The 23,930-nt window shown below is 45.8% G+C and overlaps 1 protein-coding gene across 2 annotated transcripts in view; it reads left to right on the top strand.

Moving 5' to 3' along the window:
• The window catches only part of Tmc5 (transmembrane channel like 5), a 49,926-nt gene that overhangs the window by 6,021 nt on the left and 19,975 nt on the right, over positions 1–23,930 (top strand). Inside the window, exons 1-9 of one of the 2 annotated variants that reach the window (XM_028778237.1) lie at positions 4,191–4,724; positions 7,710–7,809; positions 9,282–9,369; positions 11,396–11,644; positions 14,342–14,493; positions 17,804–17,948; positions 19,630–19,785; positions 20,972–21,123; positions 23,345–23,423. In XM_028778237.1, coding sequence (XP_028634070.1) covers positions 4,361–4,724; positions 7,710–7,809; positions 9,282–9,369; positions 11,396–11,644; positions 14,342–14,493; positions 17,804–17,948; positions 19,630–19,785; positions 20,972–21,123; positions 23,345–23,423 — 1,485 coding nt within the window. In that variant the 5' untranslated portion in view covers positions 4,191–4,360. Of the gene's footprint in view, positions 1–4,190; positions 4,725–7,709; positions 7,810–9,281; positions 9,370–11,395; positions 11,645–14,341; positions 14,494–17,803; positions 17,949–19,629; positions 19,786–20,971; positions 21,124–23,344; positions 23,424–23,930 lie in introns of those variants that run through there. The other variant, XM_028778236.1, reaches the window with a different exon arrangement.

The following is a 23,930-nucleotide window of genomic DNA, read 5'->3' as shown; positions in this document are numbered from 1 at the left end:
TCTCTCTCTCTCTCTCTCTCTCTCTCTCTCTCTCTCTCTCTCTCTCTTACACACACACACACACACACACACACACACACAAATGTTATGTATAATGTCAGGTACGCGTAACTCCGTGCTTGGGGCAGAGACAGATGGATCCTGGGAGCTTACCGGGTAGCCAGTCTAGTGAATATGGAGACCTTCAGGTTCATTTGAGAGACCATGTCTCAAAGTTGGAAAGCAACAGAGGCAAGGCATCCTGGCATCAACCTCTGGCCTCTACGTGTGTCCACTCACATAGGTGAGTGCCCCATGTGCACACAGGTGCATACAAGCACACATACACACATATTTTTAAAAATCGTCTCACTATAATGGAAACCCAATTGATTAGCAAGGAACGAATTGGCTTAAGGGGGAAGGGAGTAGGGAAACTTAAGAACTGAAGATCATAATAGCTTCCACTTTCTCAAATGGTGCCCAGTACATAGGTAGGTTAGAGGTTTTTGTTGGACAGTTTGTTGAGTATATAAACCATCGCCTTAGAGTCTGAAGCCAGGGCTGGGTGCCACTGGATTCATTACTCATCCACCTCGAACCTCTGCTTGGCTCAACTTCTCTTTAAACTTGGCCTTCATAGACTTGAGGGTCAGGCTATCAGATCCGCAAAAGCCCCTCAGCATAGCTGTCCTTTTGAAGGCTTCCCTTTCTCCCTGGCTCTCCAGTGCTACAAGGAACACGTACATGCCCACGCTTGAAACAATCGTTTTATCATAGGTGACAAGATAGGGCCACCTGTCTCAAGGCTAATGCTTGTGTTTCTGGGGACAAAGTCCAAAAATAATCTGTGAAATAATAAAGCAGCTTCCATAAGGTTGGCATGTGTAAGTCACTGGAAGTGTGTAGACCAGTGGAAAACAGAAGCTTCTTTTTATTTGTGTATGTTTGTGTATGTCGCATGAATGTGTGTATGAGGGTTTGAGTGTGTGCACTTAAGGAAGTTAGGAGTTGACATCTTCCTATTGCTTCAACTTACATATTGAGACAAAGCCCTCCCACCACCTTAAAATTACATTTTGGCCAGGTGTGGCTGCACATGCCGTTAATCCCAGTATTTTGCAGGCAGAGGCAGGCTCATATCTACTTGTTCAAAGATAGCCTAGTCTATATAGCAAGTTCCAGGCTAGCCAGGACAACATGAGTCCTTTTCAAAAAAGTAAATAATGTTTTTATTGTTTATTTATTTGTGTGTGTGTATGTGTGTGTGTGTGTCACAGTGCACTATGGAGGTCAGAGGACAAACTTGGGGGAGTTGGTTCTCTCCTTCTACTATGTTGGTGCCCAGGACTGAACTCAGGCCATCAGGCTGAGTCAAAAGCCACTTTAACAGCAGAAGCATCTCTGTAGCCTCATACAAGAGAGCTTTTGGGATTCCTAGATCCCATCTCTGCCTCCCAAACCCTACAATTACAGGAGGCAAACACACTCAGTGCTTGCACAGATACTGGAATTTTAACTCAATTCCTCAAGGTTATCTGCAAGCATACATTGAACCCTCTCTGCTGAAAGATTGAAGGCTTTGTAATATTAGGGAAACTCTAAATATCTAAACATCTAAATATCATGTGTGGTAAGAACGACCTTAATTGGAGGCAGAGACCAATAAATCCATGAAAACCGTCAGAGAGACACTAGGAGAGGCCATCACAAAGGCAAGCCTGTGAATGCAGAGGACCAAAGAGATGGGTTCTTACATCATAGTGCAAATCGAGGGACCCTGCAACCTAAAGCTATTTCTCTGTCCACTCAGTATCGTATGAGCAGCTTTCAGACTCACCCTTCCAGAACCTTCCCAGGCTAAAGTGTAACTTTTACAGGAGGTAAATACTACAGCCTGGCAGTGGAGCACAGAAAGGCTTTAACCACTGAGGGGAAGCAGTACGGTGAGCATCATTACACTGCTCTGTCCAGCCAGCACGAGACTGGAAGACGAGGCCCCCAGAGGCAGAGGGGGCGAAGAAATAGAAGACACAGTTTTTTGTTTTGTTTTGCTTTGCTTTGTTTTGTTTTGTTTTCGAGACAGGGTTTCTCTGTGTAGCCCTGGCTGTCCTGGAACTCACTCTGTAGAGCAGGCTGGCCTCAAACTCAGAAATCCACCTGCCTCTACCTCCCAAGTGCTGGGATTAAAGGTGTGTGCCAGAAGACACAGCTTTAATCTCCCTGTTTTCTGATTTTCAAATCACATATCAATTAATTGATAATGTGTCACTCTTATAGATTCTGCTGATGCCCCAAGAACTCCCTGCCACAGAGCAGGCACTAGTAAGTAAACACTTGTATTGTAGTAAAAAATTATTGGTTTCTACCTGACCTTTGAGCACTTAGTTCCCAAATAAAAGATACAAAACCTTTATATTTATAATAAGCCGTAAAGCACTAGAGCTGGGCAGATAGCAACCCTCTAAGCTATTTTGTCTACTTCTCTGTCAATAACTCCGTGACAGAACTTGCCACATCCAGCCTAGGCCACTCCAACTGGCCCCCCTCACGGCCAAGTTCTCATGATTCACTCACCCCATGGCCTCTCCTCTCTTCACCTCTCTGCTCTCCTCATGGTCTCTGTTTCAGACCCAAAGCCCAGTAACCGAAGCCCTGCCTACCTCTCTTCTGCCCAGCTACAGGCTGTTGGCATCTTTATTCAACTTATAGTTATAAATTAAAGAGTAAGATTACATAGCATCATCACTTAGTGTATCTGAGGCAGTCAGATCTTGGGGCCAGTGTATTTAGCATTACAATACATAGCAAAGGACCAAAGCACAAAATACTTGCTAATTTATGAATGAGTGATGAGTTAATACACATTAGCACCTTATTCTAGAAGGAGACAAAAGTGAAATACTCAAGCTCTCCTCTGAGGGTTCAGACTTTTAGTGCAACTGATCTCTGACATCTTAGCCTTAGGCAACCCCTCCCCCCCATTGAGCCTCAGGGTTTTTTTTAGCTATGAAGTGGGGTAATTGTGAAAGCCTGAATAGCATACTCCAAAGCAGTAGCTCTCAACTTATGGGTCACAACCCCTTTGGGGATCAAATGACTTTCACAGGGGTCATCTAAGACCATCAGAAAACACAGATACTTACATTACAACTTATAACAACAGCAAAATTACAGTTATAAAGTAGCAACAGAAATAATTTTGGGATGGGGGTCACCACAACACGAGGAACTGTATTAAAGAATCACAGCATCAGGAAGGTTGAGAACCACTACTCTAAAGTATCAGTAAAGCTAGGCGACACTAACCACCATGGGAAGGAGGTAAGAAGTTCTTGTCCAATCCTGACTTGTAATAGGAGTCAGTGGACCGAGTATGTCATATCATCTCTCTGCCCTTAGTTTAGCCCACTGGAAAAATGAGCAAGTTGGTCTAGGTCACTTGAAAATTGGGCCCGTACAATAATTCTGTTCAAGTCTCTGGTCCTGGGGCAGAGCAATATCTTAGTGATAATTTATTTTTCTCAAGGAACAGAAAGAGTTGAGAGAGCAATTCAATAAAGAAACTGTTTCCATGATCCTCTCAAGGACTAAGTTTGCTTCCCTCCATCTGTCATCCTTAGCAGATGAATGTCTGCTTAATTGTTTTCAAAACAGGAAGGCACAAAAGCCGAAGGAGAGTGAAGAAAAAAAGCCAGCCAAACCAACTGTTTTTAAAACTCATTTTCTAAAAGCTGCATTCTCCTTGACTAAAACTGGGTCACATGACTACTCTTAGCTGTGGAGGAAACTGGAAGAATCTTAACTGAGCACTGCGTCTCTCCAGGAGCTTCTGCTGGCATGAAGATAGATATTAGAAGGCAGACCTGAGGTGATCAGGAGAAAATGCTATGAACGCATGTGGGTTTACATAGAAGACATTTAGTCATTAACATGCACAGGCTCTTGTGTGGTGGTCAAGGAAAACTTGCAGGAAGGATCAGTTCAGTCTTTCTACCATGTGGGGATTAAACACAGGTCACTGGGCTTGGCAACAAGTACCTTTAGTCACTGAGCCACCTCATTGTCCCCAAAATATACATATCAAATGATGAATGTAAAATTGACAATAAAACCTTGTCCTACGGTTACAGGTCATGTAGAAGACTCCCCACCTTCTGCTTCTAGAACCCCATTGTCTTTGAGGAAGAGTTCTGTTTCAAATTTCTCACTTAGCTACCAAGGCAGAATTCTCTGTAGGGAATCGTGTCTCCTCCTGAGGAGCTCCCTCAGGAACAGAGGCAGGAGACATGTTGTAATCTGTGTGGCGCTCTTTGTGAATGGGGCATCCTTTCTCTGATGTCACCACTCTTCCCTGGTGGGCCCAACCATGGCAGTCTGAATGCTTATGAGACCTTTGGTGACCAACTCTGTGAAGAACAAGAGTCTTAGTAAGCAAGAGATGCTGTCAGACGACCAAGAGAATGATATCATCATTGAGGTGGAAAACGTTCCCTCTGGGGTTCAAAGGCACTTAGCCTCAAGTCAGATCACTCTGAGAAAGTCAACAGCAAACCCGACCTTCACCACACTTTCCTCTTCAACTGCGGACACCGTAGACTGTCAGATTTTCATCCATGGGAATGACAGAAGGCACAACCGATTGTTGAGGTTTTCATCTCTGAATGAATCAATCTCTCAGATCTATCATGGCCCAGAGTGCCTGGGCATGGATGAAACCTGTACTTTTCATGAAACTGTTCAAGGTACAGAATGCTCAGAAAAAGTGAAGTAGCTTTTTCAGGAAAGTTGTCTGTAGGTTGTTGTTGTTTAAGTGTGTGTGTGTGTGTGTGTGTGTGTGTGTGTGTGTAAGTCATGCTTGGACAACAAGGGCTTTTATTAACAGGCTCATCTCCTGCTGGCCCCTCCACTGCATTCTTTCGAGACAGGGTTTTTCACTGAATCTTTAGCACCAGGAGTCAGCTAGACTGGCTGGCTGTTCAACCCCTGGGTTCCTTGTATGTCTGCCTCCCCATGACTGGGATGATAAGAGTCTGCTGCTGTGTCCAGCTTCTTACATGGATACTAGAGATCCAAAGGCAGATACTCACACTCCTGTGGCAAGCACTTTTCCCACTAAGCCATCTCCCCAACCTTTACAATAATAAAAAAAAAAAGATATCAAGTTATTTTCAAGGGTAACAGTCAGGAAGCTAAAGGATGTTGGGAATGAAGAGAAGAGTCAGTTTGAGACTTACCTGCTAAGAGCTCATTTTCCACACGACCATATTTCATGTGCCTGGAGTTTACTCATCAAGTTTAGTTTTGTCAGGCATTGAATTTAGTTGTATTTTATCTCATCCTCTGCACCTTTGAGACAGGCTTAATGAGGAAACTGAGGCTCAGGAAATGTCATTGCCACCATGGTTTTCTGAGATGAGACAGGATGCCTCACAGCTAAGTTCACCCTTAGCCTAAGTCTTAGCTGCGACCCTCCAGTCTCTGAGCTCCTGAGGCCAACTGAAATGCTATTTCTGCTTTACCCCCATGATACTCCAGATATGGGCCTGGACCTGTGGCTCAGATGGTAGGGTATTTGTCTAGCATTTTAAAAAAAACAAACCTGTGGGCTCCATCCCCAGCACCACATGCACAGGACATGGTGGCATATGTCTGTGGTCCTGGCATTCATGAGTTAGAAGGAGGAGGGTAGGGAGGTCAAGGTCATCTTCAACTGTATACAGAGGTTGAGACTAGTCTGAGTTACAGGAGATCTTATCTAAGAAATTCTATTAATAGACATTTTTTCATTCTAGGTATAAAATCTAGCATGTGTCAGTAAATTCTAGGAGAAGGGGAAAATGTACCTAACCCTTTACTGGCTTATACTGCGCTTCTCTCTGCAGTCACTCTGTAATGGTCCTCCCCTCCCCTCCCCTCCCCTCGCCCCCCCCCCCCCCCCCGCCCCCCCCCTCCCCTTTCCTCTCCTCTCCTCTCTTCTCTCTTCTCCTCTCTTGTCCTTAAATTACCTCCCCACCCTTCTCCCTTGCTTATCCTAGACGAGGAATCAAAAGCTCTTCCTTTTCAGCAAAGTGACTTATTTCCCTTTGAGGGCGCCCCCTTCCACCTCGGTGAACGTGGAGCTTCCTCTGAGGCTTTCCAGTTCTGTGTTGAATCTGAGCCTGGGGAGCAGCCCACCCCTGCTCCTCAGCAGAGCATCCTGCAGGTCGGTCCCACTCATGTTAGCAGATGGTCACAGCAGCTCAGATATTACACCTAGACCCACACTATCCAGAGGAAGAAACACAATCTTTTTCTCCCCTCCCCCTTTTGTGTAGAAAGAAGAAACCTCTTTCCAAGAAACTTCTGGCCAATAGCATGTCACGTGTCTTTGTCTAAGTTCTCAGCACAGAGGATAAGACCACTGGATTGGCTTAGACTCACCGGGACCTGTCCCGTGTGCCTGGAGATGGTGTTTGCAGAAGATGCTCAGGCCTTGTTAGGGAAGTGGAGGCAGGGAATGGGAGTAATCTGGACTCTTTTGGGGTTCATAGTTAATAGGAGGGAATGAGTGAGAGGCTGAAAACCTGACTATGAGTCAGAGGAGAAGGGAGAATTAAGAAAGCTGTGACAGTTGTTAGGGACCTAGGAAAGGGCACTCAAATTGCCTGGAATTCAGAGAGACACAGGCAGGCAAGATCTGTTGCTTTGTTCAGTGATAGTTTTGTTTTGCTTTTGCTGTTGTTTGTTTGTTTGACTTGGAAAATACAAAAGTATTGGATTTGAATAGTCTAAATGTTAGCTTTGATTTTGAGCACACACACACACACACACACACACACACACACACATCTTCTAGTCACTTCCATTTGTGGTTTTGCTTTTTGAGACAGAGCCCCTCTAGCTGATCTGGAACTCACTCTGTAGACCAGGATGGTCTTGAACTTACAGTGATCCATCCACCTGCCTCTGCTTCCCGAGTCCTGGAATGAAAGGTCTGTGTCACCTTAGTAGACCCCATTGTGATCTTTGCATTCCCTGAGTCTATATTATCTCTTGTGTCAGTCTATATGGTGCCGAGTGTTCATTGTTCAGCATTAGGAAACCGAGAGAACAGAACCACCAGTTTCAAGCCAACCTGAGCTATAGAACAAGAATCTGTCTCAAAATAAAACATGCTCTAGTACAATACCATGATCGATTGATTGATTGATTGATTGATTGATTGAAGATTGATTAACATACATATGGTGGGGGTGGATGAGACAGGACCTCACAAGGTAACCCAGTATACTAGTTACTCTTCTATTGCTGTGGTAAACACTGTGACCTGGGCAACTATCAGAAGGCATTTATTTGACCTCATGGTTCCAGCGGGTTAAGAGTCAGCTGTAATGGAGAAGCATGGCAGCAAGCAGTGGGCATGGAAGCTAGAACAGGAAGCTGAGTGCTCACATCTGGAACTGAGAGCAGGAAGTAGAGAGAGCTACCCAAACAGCGCCACAAACAGAAAAACAAACATTCAAACGCCTAAAACTATGGGGAACACGTCACTCAGACCACCATACCCAGATTGGTCTTGAACTCATTATGTAGCTCAGGCTAGCTTTGAGCTTGCTCTCTTCCTACCTCTGCTTTCCAGTTGTGGGGTTATAGGCAAGCACTGCCAAGTTGCACTCCAGTGTCATCTCTTACAATGTTAAGACTGTATTAAAGAAAAGAAATAGAACTCTGATCCTTTTCTCCTGCAGGACAGAAACTAATTGCATCCCTGGTTCCCATGACATCTAGAGACAGAATCAAAACCATCAGGAACCAGCCGAGGACCATGCAGGAGAAGAGGGAGCTTAGGTATGGCCATTGTTCTTACATGGGAGCCTCAGTCTACTGCTTCTGTCCTATCTCAAAAGGATAAGGAACAGATAATGCAGGAGACAGTTCTTCTGTAAGGAAAACCTTTACAGGGTGGGACCTCCCCACACTCTCCTCTACCCCTCCCCACAGGCATTTACTATGTAGCTTTAGCTGTCATCAAATTCAGGCTCCCCCTGCATCAGCCTTCTGAGTGCTGAAATAAAGGCGTGCATCACAGCCAATTTTTGATTCTTATTGATACAGGCTCTTATGTGGCCCAGGCTGTCCTTGAACTTGCTATATAACCAAAGATTGTCTTGAACTCCTGATCCTCCTGCCTCCACTTCCTGAGTGCTAAGGGCTGGAGCTTGACCTGTCTCCCAGGAGGGCATAGGTACTCTTGTGTATGACTGATTCCAAAAAGGATTCTCTGAAGAAAAGCAAGTTTCCAGTGAGGTCTAGTTACCACTGCCCAGGCCAGGTACTCACTTGAATTAGTTTCTTCAAAGATAAGGCATGTTCTGTGGTCCTCTCTTCCAAATTCCATATGCCAGTCTAACTAGAAAGATGCCTTAGTCAAATCCTCCAAAATCTCTGACTCAAGCATCTTCAGGTCATCAAATGGCAAGGAAGGTCTGAGAACCTGACATGAAGTAGAGGAGTCTGAAGAGGCAGGAGAGCAGATGCAACGTGTGCAGCCTAGGAAGTCTGGGAGGAGAAACTGGGAATTTCTGAAGTAAGCATCAGGAGCCTAGGAACCAGGACACATGCATGCTAGCTTTGTTTGGACAAATCTACTATGTTAGTTACTTTTCTTCTGGTGTGATAAAACACCAGGACCAAGGCTACTCATAGAAGAGTTTATTTGGGATCATGGTTCTAGAGCATTAGAGTCCATCACAGCAGAGGGCAGTCATGGTGATAGCTCACGTCTTGAACCACAAGCAGAGAGAGCAAACCAGGAATGGCCTGAGTCTTTGAGACCTCAGAGCCCACCCAGAGCAATGTTCAGTGAGCCACACTTCCCAAAAAGTGGCACTAACAGGGAACCCAATGTTCCAATGCCCCCTAAACTCTGGGGAACATCACATTCAAGCCACCACTCCTACTGTGGAAAGTGAACAGAGGAACTGGTGAGAGGCTAGTGGGAACATTCTATACAGACTTGCTTTAAAACAAACAAGAAAAAACAAATAGGAAAATCTGGGGAGACAGCTCAGTTGGAAAATGATGTCATGCAAGCATAAGAACGGAACATGTATCATCAGAACCCATGTAAAAGCTGACACCCTTGTGACCACCCTTGTACTACCAGGGCTGGGGCCATTGAGATCCAGGACTAAGTGATTCCACTTTGGCCCCCAAGGGGCTGGAACTACAAGCAGGGGCCTCTGAGTCCAGGAGTGGCCAGTTTTTGTGGGAAATGAATTTCACTGATGTCCTTTATTTTCTCCTATTGTTTTCCACAGAAAAATAGTTGACAAAGAGAAGAACAGACAGTCCCATGGCACCCTCGAGGCCAACTGCTGTGCCCAGTGTCTGAGCTCCCTTTCGCTGGTAAGTCAGCTTTTAAAGACATTTTTCCCCCATGCCTTTGATCTCAGTACTGGTGAGGCAGAGGCAGTTAGGGCTCTGTGAGCCGGAGCCTGGAGCTGCTCTTCATAATGGGTGCCACGGTATCCAGGGCTACATAGTGAGACTTGGTGCCCAACAACCGAGTTTTTACCTTAGCATATAATTTGCATGGTACTACTGTAACCCATGCTACCTCAAAACCTGCGTACAGCCTTCATGGATCAAAATTAGCATTTTCCTCTCCTTGTCCTTCTGTGATATGAACAATCGTCTGTTTCCTGCAGACAAGGAACCAACTAGCTTGGTGAACCATTCAGGTTAACTACAGCTACCTACAAGGCATGGGCAACTTGCAGGCTGTAACACCACTAAAGACGTTTCTCTCCCCAGCAACCCTTACCTGCCTTGTGTGTGAGCCCCTCCCCCAGCAGCTGTTAACTGTCTACGTATCTCATGGGGGAGCCAGGGCTTTGAGTCCTTGCTCTTGTCCAGCATGGAAGCTAAACGGGTCCGATCTTGCACAGATCTCCTGAGTACCCATAGCTGCTGAGAGTTCCAGTGCAGAGGCCACGTCACAGCCAGAGGCTGGCATCCCCCACTCTCCTTCCTCTCTGCTTCCTACTTACCTGCCTTCCTTGTCTCCTTTATGCCTTCATTCCATCCCCCTTTCTTTCTCACTCGTAGTGCTGAATCAAGGTTGAGCACATGCTAAACGTTCACTCTACTCTTTTAGCCCTTGAGGTGCTCTCTTCTAGATCCTTATATAAAATATAGATTTTTGTGAGCTATGGTCATCCCACTTGAAATACCAGCACTCGTTCCTTCTACCCAGTCCCTCTCAATCCTTCCTCCCCTCATTCCTCCCCTGCCTCTAGTAATCACTATTCCACGGTCTTCCACATATGAGAGGGAGCATGCAGTATGTGTCTTTGTCTGTTGGGATTGTTTCGTTTTTTGCATATTGCATCATTTCATTTCAGCAAATGATACGGTTTTATTCTTTGTAGTACACACACAGAGGGGGGGGGTGGGGAGTGAGTATCTTTACCCATCCATGCACTGAGGACAGCTAGGTTAATTCTCTATCTTAGCTCTTGCATATGGTACTACAGGAACTTCACTGGTATGCTGATCTCATTCTCTTTCACTATATACTATGCTAGATTACTTTCTATTGTTACTATTATAAGAAAGCACCATAACCAAAAGCAATCTGGGGAGGAAGAATTTATTTGTCTTATGCTTCTGAGGTTACAGTCCATGGTGAAGGGACTTCAGGGTAGGAACTCAAAGCAGGAACCTGGAGCTGAAGGCATGGAGGAGTGCTGCTTACTAGTTTGCTTCTCATGGCTTGCTCTGCCTGCCTTTTTATACAGCTCAGGACCACCAGCCCAGGAGTAACACAGCACACAGTGAGCTGTCCTCTCCACTGCAATTATTCAGGAAAATGTCCCCACAGACTGGGCTACGGTCAGTCTGATGGAGGTAGTTCCTCAATTGAGGTCTCCAGTTCCTAGATACATCTAGGTTTGTGTTAGGTTGACACACAAACTGACCAGTACACATATGTGGAAGTGGGAGGCTGCATCATTTGGTAGTTTAATATTTACTTTTTTCTGGGGCTTATCCATGTGGATAAATGGGATAAGCTGAGCAAGATTGTGACAGCAGTGAGGTCAAGGGTCAGAGGTGAAAGGGGGATGGACGGAAGGGAAGTCAACATTCAAACTCTAAAGGCCAACATGGGATGGGAGTAAAAAGGTGGGAACAGGAAGGTAGGATGTTAGTGACCAGTCTGGCCATTTAGAACAACCTGGGTAGGTGACAGTGGGGATACACAAGAGGGTCATTGTGAATATGAATGAAGCCATCTCAGTAAGTGACCCTTGAAGCTACCTGGCTGGGAACAGAGCTCTCGGAGCAGGGCTGTTTGGCTACTACAACACCCACTCAGGAGCCACTTGTCTAGTGAGGATCAGGCCTCCTGCTCTTTGTCTCTCTACCCTAGGCTTACCGCAGAACCAAGAGCAGCCTTTCAGAGCTCCTCAATTACATCAGCTTGTGGCAGAAGAGATTCAAGGTCATCGGAGGCAAGTTTGGAACCAGCGTCCTGTCCTATTTCAGCTTCCTGAGGTGGCTTTTGAAGTTCAACATCTTCTCATTCGTCATGAACTTCAGCTTCATCATCATCCCACAATTCACCGTGGGTGAGAAGAACACCCTCCAGTTCACTGGCTTGGAGTTTTTCACTGGGGCGGTAAGTTCTCTGTTCTCCACTCAAGTTGACCACAATGGAAGGTCTTGCCTCAGGCCTACTCAGACCTCTCATTCTGCCTGATGGAGAAATGGCTGGTTCTTCCTCAAGTGCTGAGTGCATGACATTGTAGGGTGAGTCAGTAAAACACCCAGAGGTCTGGAACTAGTGTTACAGGTTGTTTTAGCCATACCCCACTTCCTTGTAAATCTACCCCTGAAGCAGGCACTCCATTCTTATAAAAGCCGAGAGTTCCTTACAAGATATGTTTTCTTTCCATTAGCATTCTACAGTGGACACATTAGTTTAGAAATTTGTTTCTTCTCTTTTCTTTATTTCTACAAACACAGTCCTCTTCTGAAAAATTCCTACTACAGAGTAAAATGAAGGAAAGTCCATTTTCCCTTTCTTCTTTTCTCTATTCTCCAAGCTGGGATATATCCCTTAAAGTATTTTTAATATTTTTTTTGTGTGTGTATTCACATGTGTATGATACCTGCAGAGGTCAGAAGAGAGCATCAGACCCCCAGGAGTTATAGGTGGTTGTGAGTTGCCCAATGTGGGTGCTGAGAACCAGACTCAGGCTGTCTGGGAAGGCAGCGAATGTTCTTAACTGACAAGCCAGCCGTCTCTTCATTCCTGGAAATTTATTCTTAATTTTGTTAGACATGACAATGGCAATGTGATCATAGGAGTGGATTCTTTGTTTTCAGAGTTGCATGTTGGATGATTTCAGAGTAACATGACTTGATGTCTGAAAATGTTTGCCTTTGATTCTTTTTCAATCAGTGAGCATGCACACACATGTACACATGCATACACATATATACTTGCACACACACACACACATGCACACAGTCACATACACATATACACATACACACAACTATATACACACATACACACACATAAACATGTACACACAATACACATATATACACACATGCACACACATACACTTGCACACATGCATACACACACACACATACAGACACATACACACATACATATACACATTCACATACACAACCCATGCATAGACATGCACACACACATACACATGTACATACACATACAGGCATATACACACATACATATACACATCCACACACAACATACACACACATGCACACACATGCACACGTGCATACTCATGCACACTCACAGTCCTAGTTCATAGAGATGCAAAGGCAGGTTCCTTGGGGTGTAGTTGTAGCAGCCCTGCTCTACAGACTCTCAAGGACGGACACTTCTTCAATGTCAGCTCACAGGGTAGAGGTCAGAATCTTCAACAGGCAGCTGTGTTGATACACTCTGACTGATGCTAAGAAGAATATGGATTTATAAAACTCCCCAAGATACATGGTGAAGCAAAACAAAAAAAAAATTAAAAAAAAAACTTTTTTGTGTTTTATTTTCATCGTGCAGGGAAAGCAAAGCTCAGGCTTGGCACATTCCAATCAAGCACTGTGCAGACAGCAACACAACCAGCCCTCGCCTTTATTTTTAATGAATCAGTCTCCTGTGCTTATGCTTCTTTATTTACCTAGAATCTATCATTGATCTACTTGTTGATCAATTGCTGGGTTGATGCTTATACAGGAAGAGAAAATAGTCTACAAAGACAGGTCATCCCCCCCCCTTTTTTTTTTTTTACAAAAAGTGGCGGCAGCTAATATGCAGGCACTAATGATGTCCTGGCTCCTGGAATTGTCTGGCCACTCCCTTGTGTTTGCTCTGTCAGGCCAACACACTGATAGATGGCAGAGGTTCAGGATGTCTGACCTCCTGGCTTTCAGGATGCTTGGCTTGATCCCCAAGTTCGGATGCTCACAGTGGGGTTCCTCAACTGCAAAATCACCTGGGTTTGAAATTCTTTCCAACTCCAGGAGCTTGTTTTTAAAATATCCAGATCTCTTCCCTTGGAAACTACAACCAACCTTTCAGTCCCACAGTTCTAAACCCTTTGATTCACTCAGCCACAGGTACAAAATGTCTCTAGGATGGGGCCAGGGGTTTACTTAGTGTTCAAGAACCCTTTCTGTACAAACGTGAAGATCTGGGTTAGGATCTCCAGCATCCACATAAACAAAGCCAGACATGGCTGTGTGCACCTGTACTATGAGCACTGGTGGCCAGAGGCAGGGGGGTTATTGGACAGCCAGCCAGCATAGCCTCCTAACTAGCAAGCTCCCGGTTCAATGGGAGTCCCTATCTTAAGGGAATAAGGTGGAAAGTCATGGGGCAGAACACTTGTTTCTTCTTGGGACACCAGCACACTCATGCACTTACACCATGCACATGCACACATAGCACACACAGGCACGCATGCATGCACACATTCACAAACAATAAATTTTAAGAATCATGTCTATAAGCAGTCCTGGTCTTTGTCATTATTCCCGAATTGCACACTGTAACACCTATGTACAGAACATTTATGCTGTATTTGGTGTGTCATCTCAAGGTGATTTAGAACCTGGGAGGATGGGCACAGGTTCGGTGTGGACACTAGGCCACTGTATGCAAAGGACTTGACCATCTGCAGTTGGTGGATTCTTCAGCAGCCCCAGAGCTGATCTCCTTGGATGCCAAGAGGTGACCATGAATATGCGAATAGCTGCAGAGACCTGCAGAAACAGCCACTCACCTCTCTCAAGCCAAGTCACTTAACTTGGATCTCTTTACTATTCCCATCAGGGTTATTTTAGGGACACAGTGATGTACTATGGGTTCTATACCAACTCTACAATCCGGCATAGGATGGGAGGAGCATCCTACAACATGCAGCTGGCCTACATCTTCACAATCGGAGCCTGCCTGGTCATCTGCTTCTTCAGTCTACTCTTCAGGTAGAGATTCTGACCTGATCCTAAAGCTTATTTTATTTGTGTGGGTGCACATGTATGCATTTGTATGTACACATGTGTACACATTAGTAGGAGTCAGAAAATGTGTCCACATTTGAGGACAGAAGACAACTTTGGGTGTCTTCTGTCCCTCAAGTACTTTCAACCTTTCTACCTTACTTGTTTTGTTTCGTGTTTAATAGGGTCTCTTTTGGGCTTGGAACCTGCCTTGGACAGCTTATCTGGCTGTCTCTTGAGCTCCAGGGAGCCATGTGTCCTTGCGCCCCCAGTGCTGAGATTATAAGTGTCCACTACCATATACAGATTACTTTTTACATGGGTTCTGGGAATTGAATTCATCCTTGTTCTTGAGTGACAAATACTTTACCAACCTAGCTATCTCCCCACCCCCTAAGGCTCTTCTTAGATTTAGGCAAACTTCAAGAAACTCCAGCAGTAATCCAAAAAGCTAGGCATAATGGTGTACAGTGGTCATCCTAACCCTTGAGATGGTGAGGAAGGAGGATTTTGAGTTCAAGGCCAGCGTGGGATACATGGTGAGTCCTTGTCTCCAAATGAAAGCTGGCCCAGAGCACAGCTTCTCTGCAATGGTGACTACTGCTATCTGTGTACTCCCTGTTTTACAGTGCAGAATATAAGAGGGATAGAAGAAGACAGGTGCTTGTGTGCTTTTAAGGAATTAAGTGATCAGTCTAACAACAGACAAGATAGCTGAGCAATTGCACAGGCTAGACAAGGTGGAGAGACAGTCAGTCTGCAGAGAGGAGGCCCAGATGCGAAGTGAGCTCAGGAGTGTGTCAGCCTCTGTAGTCATCTGCAGAGGACCCTGGCATTAAGGCAATAGAAATCTGTCTTCTCACAGGGTTGGAGGCCAGTAGTTCCGGATGAAAGGGCTAGCAAGGTTGGTTTCTTCTAAGGAAGCCTCTCCTTGGTTTATCGAAGGCCATCACTATAGCTTGGATCTAGGATGTGACAGGTGCAGTCTAATGGGAGATCTTCAAGTCATTGAGGGCCTGCCCTCAGAGGGAATTTTGGGGCTCTGACCCCTGCTGCTCTCAATTTTCCACTTCCTGGCCATGAGCTGAGCAGATTTGTTCAGCACTCTCCTGCCTGACATGATGCATTATTATGGGTCCAGAGCAGCATGAGCAACTAGACTTTGACAGAAGTTTCTAAATCTGAACCAAAGCAAACCTTCTCTCTGTGTAAGCTGACTGTTGTAGGTATATGTGTTACAGTGGTGGAAAGCTAACTAGGACATCCATCTTTCGTTGTCTTCACCATGTCTTTCACTGTACCTATCCGGTTCTAAACACCCTTCTCATCTCCACCCTCTTTCTTCCTCCTATCTCTTCTCTCCCTTCTCTTCCTCCTCCTCCTCTTCCTCCTCCTCGTCTTCCTCTTCATCCTCTCCTTCCTTCTTTTTTCATTTTCTTTTGTAGTTCTGGAGAGGAGTTGCATCCCAGGCCTCGTGTAACCTCGCTGGCAGCATCATTGTTTAAAAAAAAAAATTGGACTTTATTGAAACTTATCAAACTGGAACACATTCTCTCAGCTGTCACCAAGTGGCAATGCATCATGGGAGGGCAGTATTGGCTTCACTTCACATTGACAACATGACCAGCTGTATGCCAATGGACTTCCGGTCTGAGATACCCTATTATCTCACAACAGAGGCTAACTGAATGCCTCCTGCTGTGGCTCTGTGGTTTTCTGACTAATGTCTCCCCAGGATTCCCATTTCCTGACTCCTAGAACCCATGGGCATGTTATTCTGTATGTTCATCTGCATCACTGACAAAACTGTTGCCGTACACAACTCAAGGGTTCATGTCCATGGTCCCTTGGAGTCACAGTTCCTAGGCCAAGGTGAGGCAGAACAGTTGGTGGAGATGCAAGCTGCTTGCCTCTCTGTAACCAGGGAGCAGAGAGAGCTCTGCACTGCTCAGCTTCCACCCCCATTCTCTGTCTCATCTGGGTTCCTACTACGTTCCCACCTTCATGGTGGCCTTTTCCCCTTTAGTCATCTCTGGAAACATCCTCTTAGATACCAAAGAGTGATTTAGTAATAGAGGCATCTCTTAGTTTAATCAAGATGGCAAAGATTAACCATCACACAACACAAATGGGCACTGGCCAGGGTGGTTGACATCTGCTATTCTGCAAGAAAAACTTTGCAAGTCTGAGGCCAGCCTGACCTACATAGTGAGTTCCGAGCTAGCTTGGGCTACATAGGGATGCCTTGTCTCAAAAACAAATCAACACATGACCTCTACAAATGTTGATTAAGGATCTTAAACGTGGGTAGGGGTGTCTTGGATTATCCAAGTGGGTCCAATAGAAACACAGGAACCCTGAAGAAGGAGATGAAAAGTCAGAAGGAAGGGAGCAGCTGAAGGGAGGGAAGGAGTATGCTTGTTATCTGCTGGCCTTGAAAGGGGGGGTGCTGCAAGCAAAAGATGGAGGAAAGCTACTTGAAGCTGGAGAAGGTGAGGGAATGGGCTCAGTTCTAGATCCTTCAGAAGAAGGCCAACCTGTGACATCTTGCCATCATCCCTACAATATCCATATCCTCTGTGTGTGTGTGTGTGTGTGTGTGTGTGTGTGTGTGTGCGCGCGCGTGCAGGTACACACATGAGCATGTAGAAACTAGAGAACAACTCTGGGTCTCTTCTTGGATGTTGTCCATCTCCTTTAAGACAGGATTTCCTACTAGCCTGTACCTAGACTGGCTGGCCAGTTAGGTTCAGGGATAGACTTGTCACTGTGTCCTCAGATCTGGGATTGTGAGCACATGCTTCCATACTCTGCATTCTTTCTTTGGCTCTGGGGATCCAAACTCAGGTCTTCATGTTTGCACAGCAAGAATTTTACTGTTTGAATCATGTCTCCAGACCCTTCTATACTTCTGATCCCAGAAATGTTAGATTATGCCCCTATGGTGTATTAAGCAATAGCTTGATAATCTTTTGTTGTAGCAACATGGATGGCACTCTCATAATATCTCTGTGAGGTTATATTGTTGTTATCCCCATCATACAGATGTGGAAACTGAAGCTCAGAACACTTAATGGGGGCAAAGAGTCCTCTATTGACAGACTTCAGGCTTTCAGGCTATGCCTGTTTGATGCTGTCACCTGTATAGCATTGTGCTGGTGATTTCCCTTTCTTTGAGGGAAGAGTTTGGACTGCCCATATTGCCTTTTGTTATCAGTGAGTGACATATCTCATCCCTGCATACCTCAACACCTTCATAATAATGCTTAGACGTCTTGGTTTCTGCCTTCCCCAGCATGGCCAAGTACTTCCGGAACAACTTCATCAACCCCCACATATACTCCAGAGGGATTGCCAAGCTCATCTTTTGCTGGGACTTCACTGTCACCCATGAAAAAGCTGTAAAGCTAAAACAGAAGAATCTGAGCACGGAGATCAGAGTAAGTCCCAGACTCCAGCGTCCTCCCCACAAAGTCCTCCTCCACCAGCCTTCCACACCCCTGCATGTCTACAGCTTTTTTCTTCTTCCCCTCCCTCTCCCTGCTTTTCCTTCCCTTTCTCATTTCCCTTCCTCTTTCCTTTTGAGATAGGGTTTCAGCCAGGCTGAGGTGTGTACACCTTTAATCTCAGCACCTCAGGAGGCAGGGGCAGGTGAGTCTCTGTGAGTTCCAGGCCTTCAGGGGTGGGGGGTAGGGGAGTGGGAATAGAGGGAGCATTCATGTGTATCACAGGCTGACCTGGAATTTAAGATCCTCCTTCCCCTCCCTGGTGCTGAGATTATAGACCTTTGCCTCCACTCATGGTCTTGTCTATAAAATATTTTATTATGGATAATACCTAATGCCATCATGTCAGGCTCTATGATGGGTTCAGCCTTCACTGAGGCCAGTTTAACAATTTCTCTGAAAACACATCCAGTTCTTGAGCTTCCTCTTAAAACATTTCTACTCTAGAGCGGTGAGTTTCCACCTGGTGCAGCAGTGTCCCTCAGGGGGAGGTTGGGCTGTCTCTGGAGGTCTTTTTCAGTTGCTACAATTAGGGTCAAGGTTCGATGGTGTCTAGTGGGAGGAGGTTGGGATGCCGTGAAGCATTCCATGAATAAGGAAAGCACAGTCTTCATGCCAAATGCAGTGGCTGAGCTGCCCTGGCCTACAGAGACAAGTTCATTTCTCAAAAAGAGTGAAGCAGCCAGGTGTAGTGGCCTGTGCCTTTAATCCCAGCATCGGAGAGGCAGATGCTGGAATCCCAGGCCAGCCTGATCTACAAAATAGGGAGTTCCAGGTCAACCAGGGCTACAGAGTGAAACCCTGTTTCAAAATACAAAGCAAAACAGCAATAACAGTAAAGTCCACCAAAACAAAATAAAATAGAGAAATAATTATAAATTATCAATAAATGAGCATTGATGACAGGTTTAACTTCTTCCCCCAAGCAGTTCTCAGAATTGTTCATTTAAGAAAAGGCTTCTGTTGAGTGTTTTGTTATGGTGTACACCTGCCATCCTGGGGAGGCAGAGGCTGGGGGATTGTGTGTTTAAGGGCAGGCTTGGCTACACAGTAAGACCTTGTTTCCCCCAAACACAAAGATAAAAGAGAAGGAAGGCAGGAAGAGAATGACTGAAGGAGGAAGGGAGGGAGGGGAAAGAGAGAGAGGGAAGGATGGATGGAGGGAAGGAGAGGGAGAGAGAGAGGGAGGGAAAGAGGGAGGGAGGGAGGGAGGGAGGGAGGAAAAGAGGGAAGGAGGGAAGAAGAGAAGGAGGGAGGGAGGGAGGAAGGGAGGGAGGGGAGGAGGGAGGGAGAAGATGAAGAGAGACAATGAGGAGGGAAGGAGAGGAGGAAAGAGAAAGAAGGGACAGAGGAGGCAGCACAGAAGAAAGCACACCACGACTGTGGGTCTCTTATCTCTCTCTGTTCCTCCAAGATGGAAATGAATTTTGAAGTCCTTGTGCTTCTCTGCCATCCTGAGGTTCCCCCTTGTTCTCCCATGATCCACCTTGCAGACTTGCAGCACAGACTTGCCCTGCCACTCCTGTGTGGTCTGGGCTGGCCCTGTATTCCTGAGGATCTCTGCTGACAAGCAGGGAAGGACCAATGGGTCCCATTGACTGTCTGGCACTTGCAGGAGAACCTGTCTGAGATCCGCCAGGAGAACGACAGGCTCACACTCAACCAGCAGCTGACCCGATTTTCTGTTCACGTAGCTGCTTGGCTCGTCTCCACTGGAGTGACTGTAGCCTGCTGTGTAGCTGTATACTACTTGGCTGAGTATAACTCTGAGGTAACCCTAAGGGCCAGAGCAGAGAGAACTGGGGAGGACTGGGAGACTGTTGGGCAGATGTAGAGCAGAGGCCTCGAACTGGGCCCTGTGACCAGCAGCAGCTGCACCCATAGAGCCTTGCTTCGAACTGAGGAACCATCCTCTTCTCACGGCCAGATCTGCACTGAGGAGTCCCCATGGTGTAATGCACATCACAGGGCAAAGTGCACCAGGCTCCTGTGGAGGTGGGACTTTGGCAGAGAGCTGGGATCATGTTCTCAATTCTGTTTTTTGTTTTGTTTGGGGGGCCAGACATGGTGGCACATGCCTTTAATTCTAACATTTGGGAGGCAGAAGCAAGCAGAACTCTATGAGCTCGAAGTCAGCCTAATCTACATGGTGAATTCCAGGATAGCCAAGCCTACATGTTGAGATCCTGTCTCAACTCCTCCAACCCAACACACATATAATAATAATGATAATATAACAACAATAAGAAAAGAGTGGCAGGAGAAATCCCACAGTGTTTAGTTTCCTTGCCTCATGGCTAAAATAGATTTTGTTTCCACAGCAAGAGAACTCAATTTCGTAGCTCAAGGTTTCCTGGTAAGGAGAGCCAAGTTTGAGCAGAGCTGTTCTAGTTTTGCTCAGTTGGTGTGAAACATTTTAAATAAAAGCAACTTGGAGAGGAAAGGACTTACTTGACTTACACGTCCAGGTCACAATCTGTTACTGGGGATGGAGACAGGAACCATGGGTAAACAGTCTGGCTCCCTCACAGGAGACAGGAACCATGGGTAAACAGTCTGGCTCCCTCACAGGCTCGTGCTCAGCTAGCTTTCTGATACAGCCCAGAAACACCTGTCTAAGAATGGTGCTGCCTACACTGAGCTTGGCCCTTCTGGATCAATTAACAGTCAGGACAATATCCCACACACGCGGCCGTAGGCCAATCTGATCTAGACGATTCCCCAATTGGTGTTCCCCTTGGCTCTAGGTTGTATAGGATTGACAAGAAAAACTAACTGGCACACTGCTCTGATCTTGTGCTTCCTTGCTGAGTGACCCTGGGAAAATGTATTTACCTCTCTGAGACTCAGTATGCCTCAGAAAAACCTGTGTGTGGGGTTCTCTACTTCAGACCCTCTGAGTGTGGAGAGGGTCCACAGCTCTGTGGACCTCTCAAGCTTATCCTCCCATTCTGCAGTTCCTGAAGACGCACAAGAACCCTGGGGCGGTGTTGTTACTGCCCTTTGTTGTGTCCTGCATCAACCTGGCTGTGCCTCGCTTCTACTCCATGTTTCGCCTGGTGGAGAAGTATGAAATACCGAGACAGGAAGTCTACGTCCTCTTGATCCGGTAGGTGTGCTAAGCCTGGTTTTAGCTCATTTCCCGGAGCTAGAAGGGGTTCCATTCAAATGTCAAAGTTCTGTTTCTGAAGGAAGGCATTCCAGGAACGATGTGTCATATGCTGGGTTAACAGCTGCTTTGTTGGGTTTTTATTGCTGCGATGAAACATCATGGCCAAGACCAAGTTGGGAGGAAAGGGTTTATTGGGCTTTCACTTCCGCATTGCTGTTCATCACTGAAGGAAATCAGGACAGGAACTCACACAGGGCTGGCCCGGGGATTAACTTAATCCTCAAGTATAGCCACTGTAATATGGGTTCTGCCTAAGCAGCCCTAGTACCCATTGCTTCATGCAGGAGAAGGCATATCTATCAAAACAAAAGGGAGGATGTTCTGGGTGACTCACCAGCTCAAAGCCAGCACTCCTTGGTGATGCCCATTCGGATGTAAAGACGTGTGTTTGATGAACAAAGACCAAAGCTACCTACCCAGTTTCTGTTGGTCCTTGTGGCTCTTCCTAGCTGATCCTCTGGCTGACTCCTGGCTCTGACCATGGATCTGCACAAAGTGTCTTCACTGATGACCTCCAGAGTCATTCCTCTCTGTGGCATCTGGCCCAAGGCCCATGTGCCAGCCTCCTTTTCTATCTGTTTCCTTATTGTGCCCTACACTGGCCTTCCAAGTGTTCTCAGATAGGTCTAGCTCCATAGCTACCTCTGCTCTGGTTGGTCTCTCTGCCTAAAATTCTCCTCCCACATAACAGCCCTGGGGCTCACTTCCTGACTTCATTTTTACTTCTACTCAAGTGTTGCCTCTTCATGGAGTTCTTCCCTACCACCCTCATTCCTTACATTGTCATTTTCTTCCACTTTGTAGTAATTTATCTATTATCTCTCCCAGCAGTATATGTGCCTCTCTGTCTCTCTGTCTCTCTCTCCCTGTCTCTGTCTCTCTGTCTGTCTCTCTCTCTTACACACCCACACTATATGGGGAAATTGTTTTATTATTTACAGTACCTGGGGCATACCAGATGCTCAAGAGTAATAAGTGAATGACTGACTCAATAAATAAATGAGTCAATAATTTTCCATTTATATTATGAAAATTCTAGCCATAAATAATTTTTGTAGCACCATTATTCCTCCCAATTCACCCACAGGACAGGGGTCCACTTTCTTAGGTGTGATGGCTAATATTGATTATCAACTGGACAGGATCTATAATCATTAGACAGATCTATAGCAGACAGATCTTTGGGCATGTCTGTGAGGGAATTTCTAGATTGGGTTTTTGGAAGTGGGAAGATCCATCCCAGCTGTGCACACCCCTAATCCTTAGGGCTAGGTTTCCAGACTGAATGAAAAGCAAAGAATAAGCTAAACACAGGGTTCACCTGTCTCTGCTTCCTGACTGTGTATGCAATGTGACCAGCTGCTCATGCTCCTGCTACCATGTCTTCCCTTCTGTAATGGAGTTCACCCTCAAACTGTGAGCCAAACAAAACAAAACCCTCTTTAATTCACTTCTTACCAGGTATTTGGCCGCAGCAATGAGAAAAGTAGCTAATGCATTAGGCATGCACGAAGGGGCAAATATTAGAGGTTTCACTTGAAGTTTGGATAAGATAGGTTCCTGTGATAGAGTTATAAAGTTTAAGGGAGATGATTCACTAAGGGCTTCAGTAGAGCATCTTGGGTAAGTATTCTATAGATAAATATTAAGCACATTTCTTAATACTATAATGGGCTTTAATGGAAGAGAACCTGGATCATTTGCAGGGTCAACAGAAGAGTGTATTAGTTAGAACAGATTAAGTTTTGCTGCAGTAACAATCTTCCCCAAGTCTCAGTGGCCTGAGGCACAAAAGTTTACTTCTTGCCAGTGTTACACGTACATTGTAGACTGGAGAAAGGGTTATGTGCATGTTAATCAGCAAGGGACCAGGTTGAGGCATCAATGCACATCTAAGATAGTGCCAACTGCCGGTGCAGAGAAGGACAGTACGTTCTGGAAGCTGTCAGGGTAACATGCAGTGCTCGAGGCTAGAACTGACACATGGCACATCTGATCATAGTTCATCTTCTAAAACTTATGGGCATATTCAGCCTCGGAGGTAGGTAGGCAGAAATGTAGAAATGTGTATCCTACCAAATGGCTCCAGGGAACAGGAGACTGCCAAAGAGTGTGACCAACGAGGGTGACCAGAGCTGTCTTCTCTTCTGTTACTTAGAAACATCTTTCTGAAGATCTCTATTGTTGGAATTCTTTGTTACTATTGGCTCAACATCGTGGCCCTGTCTGGCGAAGAGGTGAGATTTATGTGTTGATCTATTCTGCCTTGAGTTTTGTTTCTTGGCCTTCAATCACCAAAAAGACTGAGTTTCCTGATAGCCATCACACTTCATTTTGGGAAGAGGAGAAAAGAGAAGCTGGTCTGGGAGGCAGCATAAAGCAGGAGGGCTTTGTGGAAGAGCTGAAACGCCAATCAAATACACTCAGTGTCTTTAGCTTCAGTATCTGTAAGACAGGTACTACTCACTTTCAGGGTTAGTGCGAGTACTGTGACCAACCGTTGGTGGTCATACAATAGACTGAAATTTCTATGCTAATCTTTCCAAGTAGCCTGAGGTTGGGCACAAGATCCTTCTTGAGGTGTGGTGAGTTTTGTTCATACTCCAGACACCATGGGCTCTGCTGATATGCAGACATGTAGCTTATCTGCACGGTCACATCCTAACCTTGACTGTCCCTCTCACACACTCAGCATGGCTTTTCTCCTCCTCCAGCCTCCGACCATGGGTTTGAGACCTCGCGCC

The sequence above is a fragment of the Grammomys surdaster genome, unplaced genomic scaffold (genome assembly GCF_004785775.1).
Source record: "Grammomys surdaster isolate TR1022 unplaced genomic scaffold, NIH_TR_1.0 330, whole genome shotgun sequence".
NCBI lineage: Eukaryota > Metazoa > Chordata > Mammalia > Rodentia > Muridae > Grammomys > Grammomys surdaster.
The sequence above is the reverse complement of the archived record's forward strand: the minus strand, read 5'-3'. Positions and strand labels throughout refer to the sequence as shown.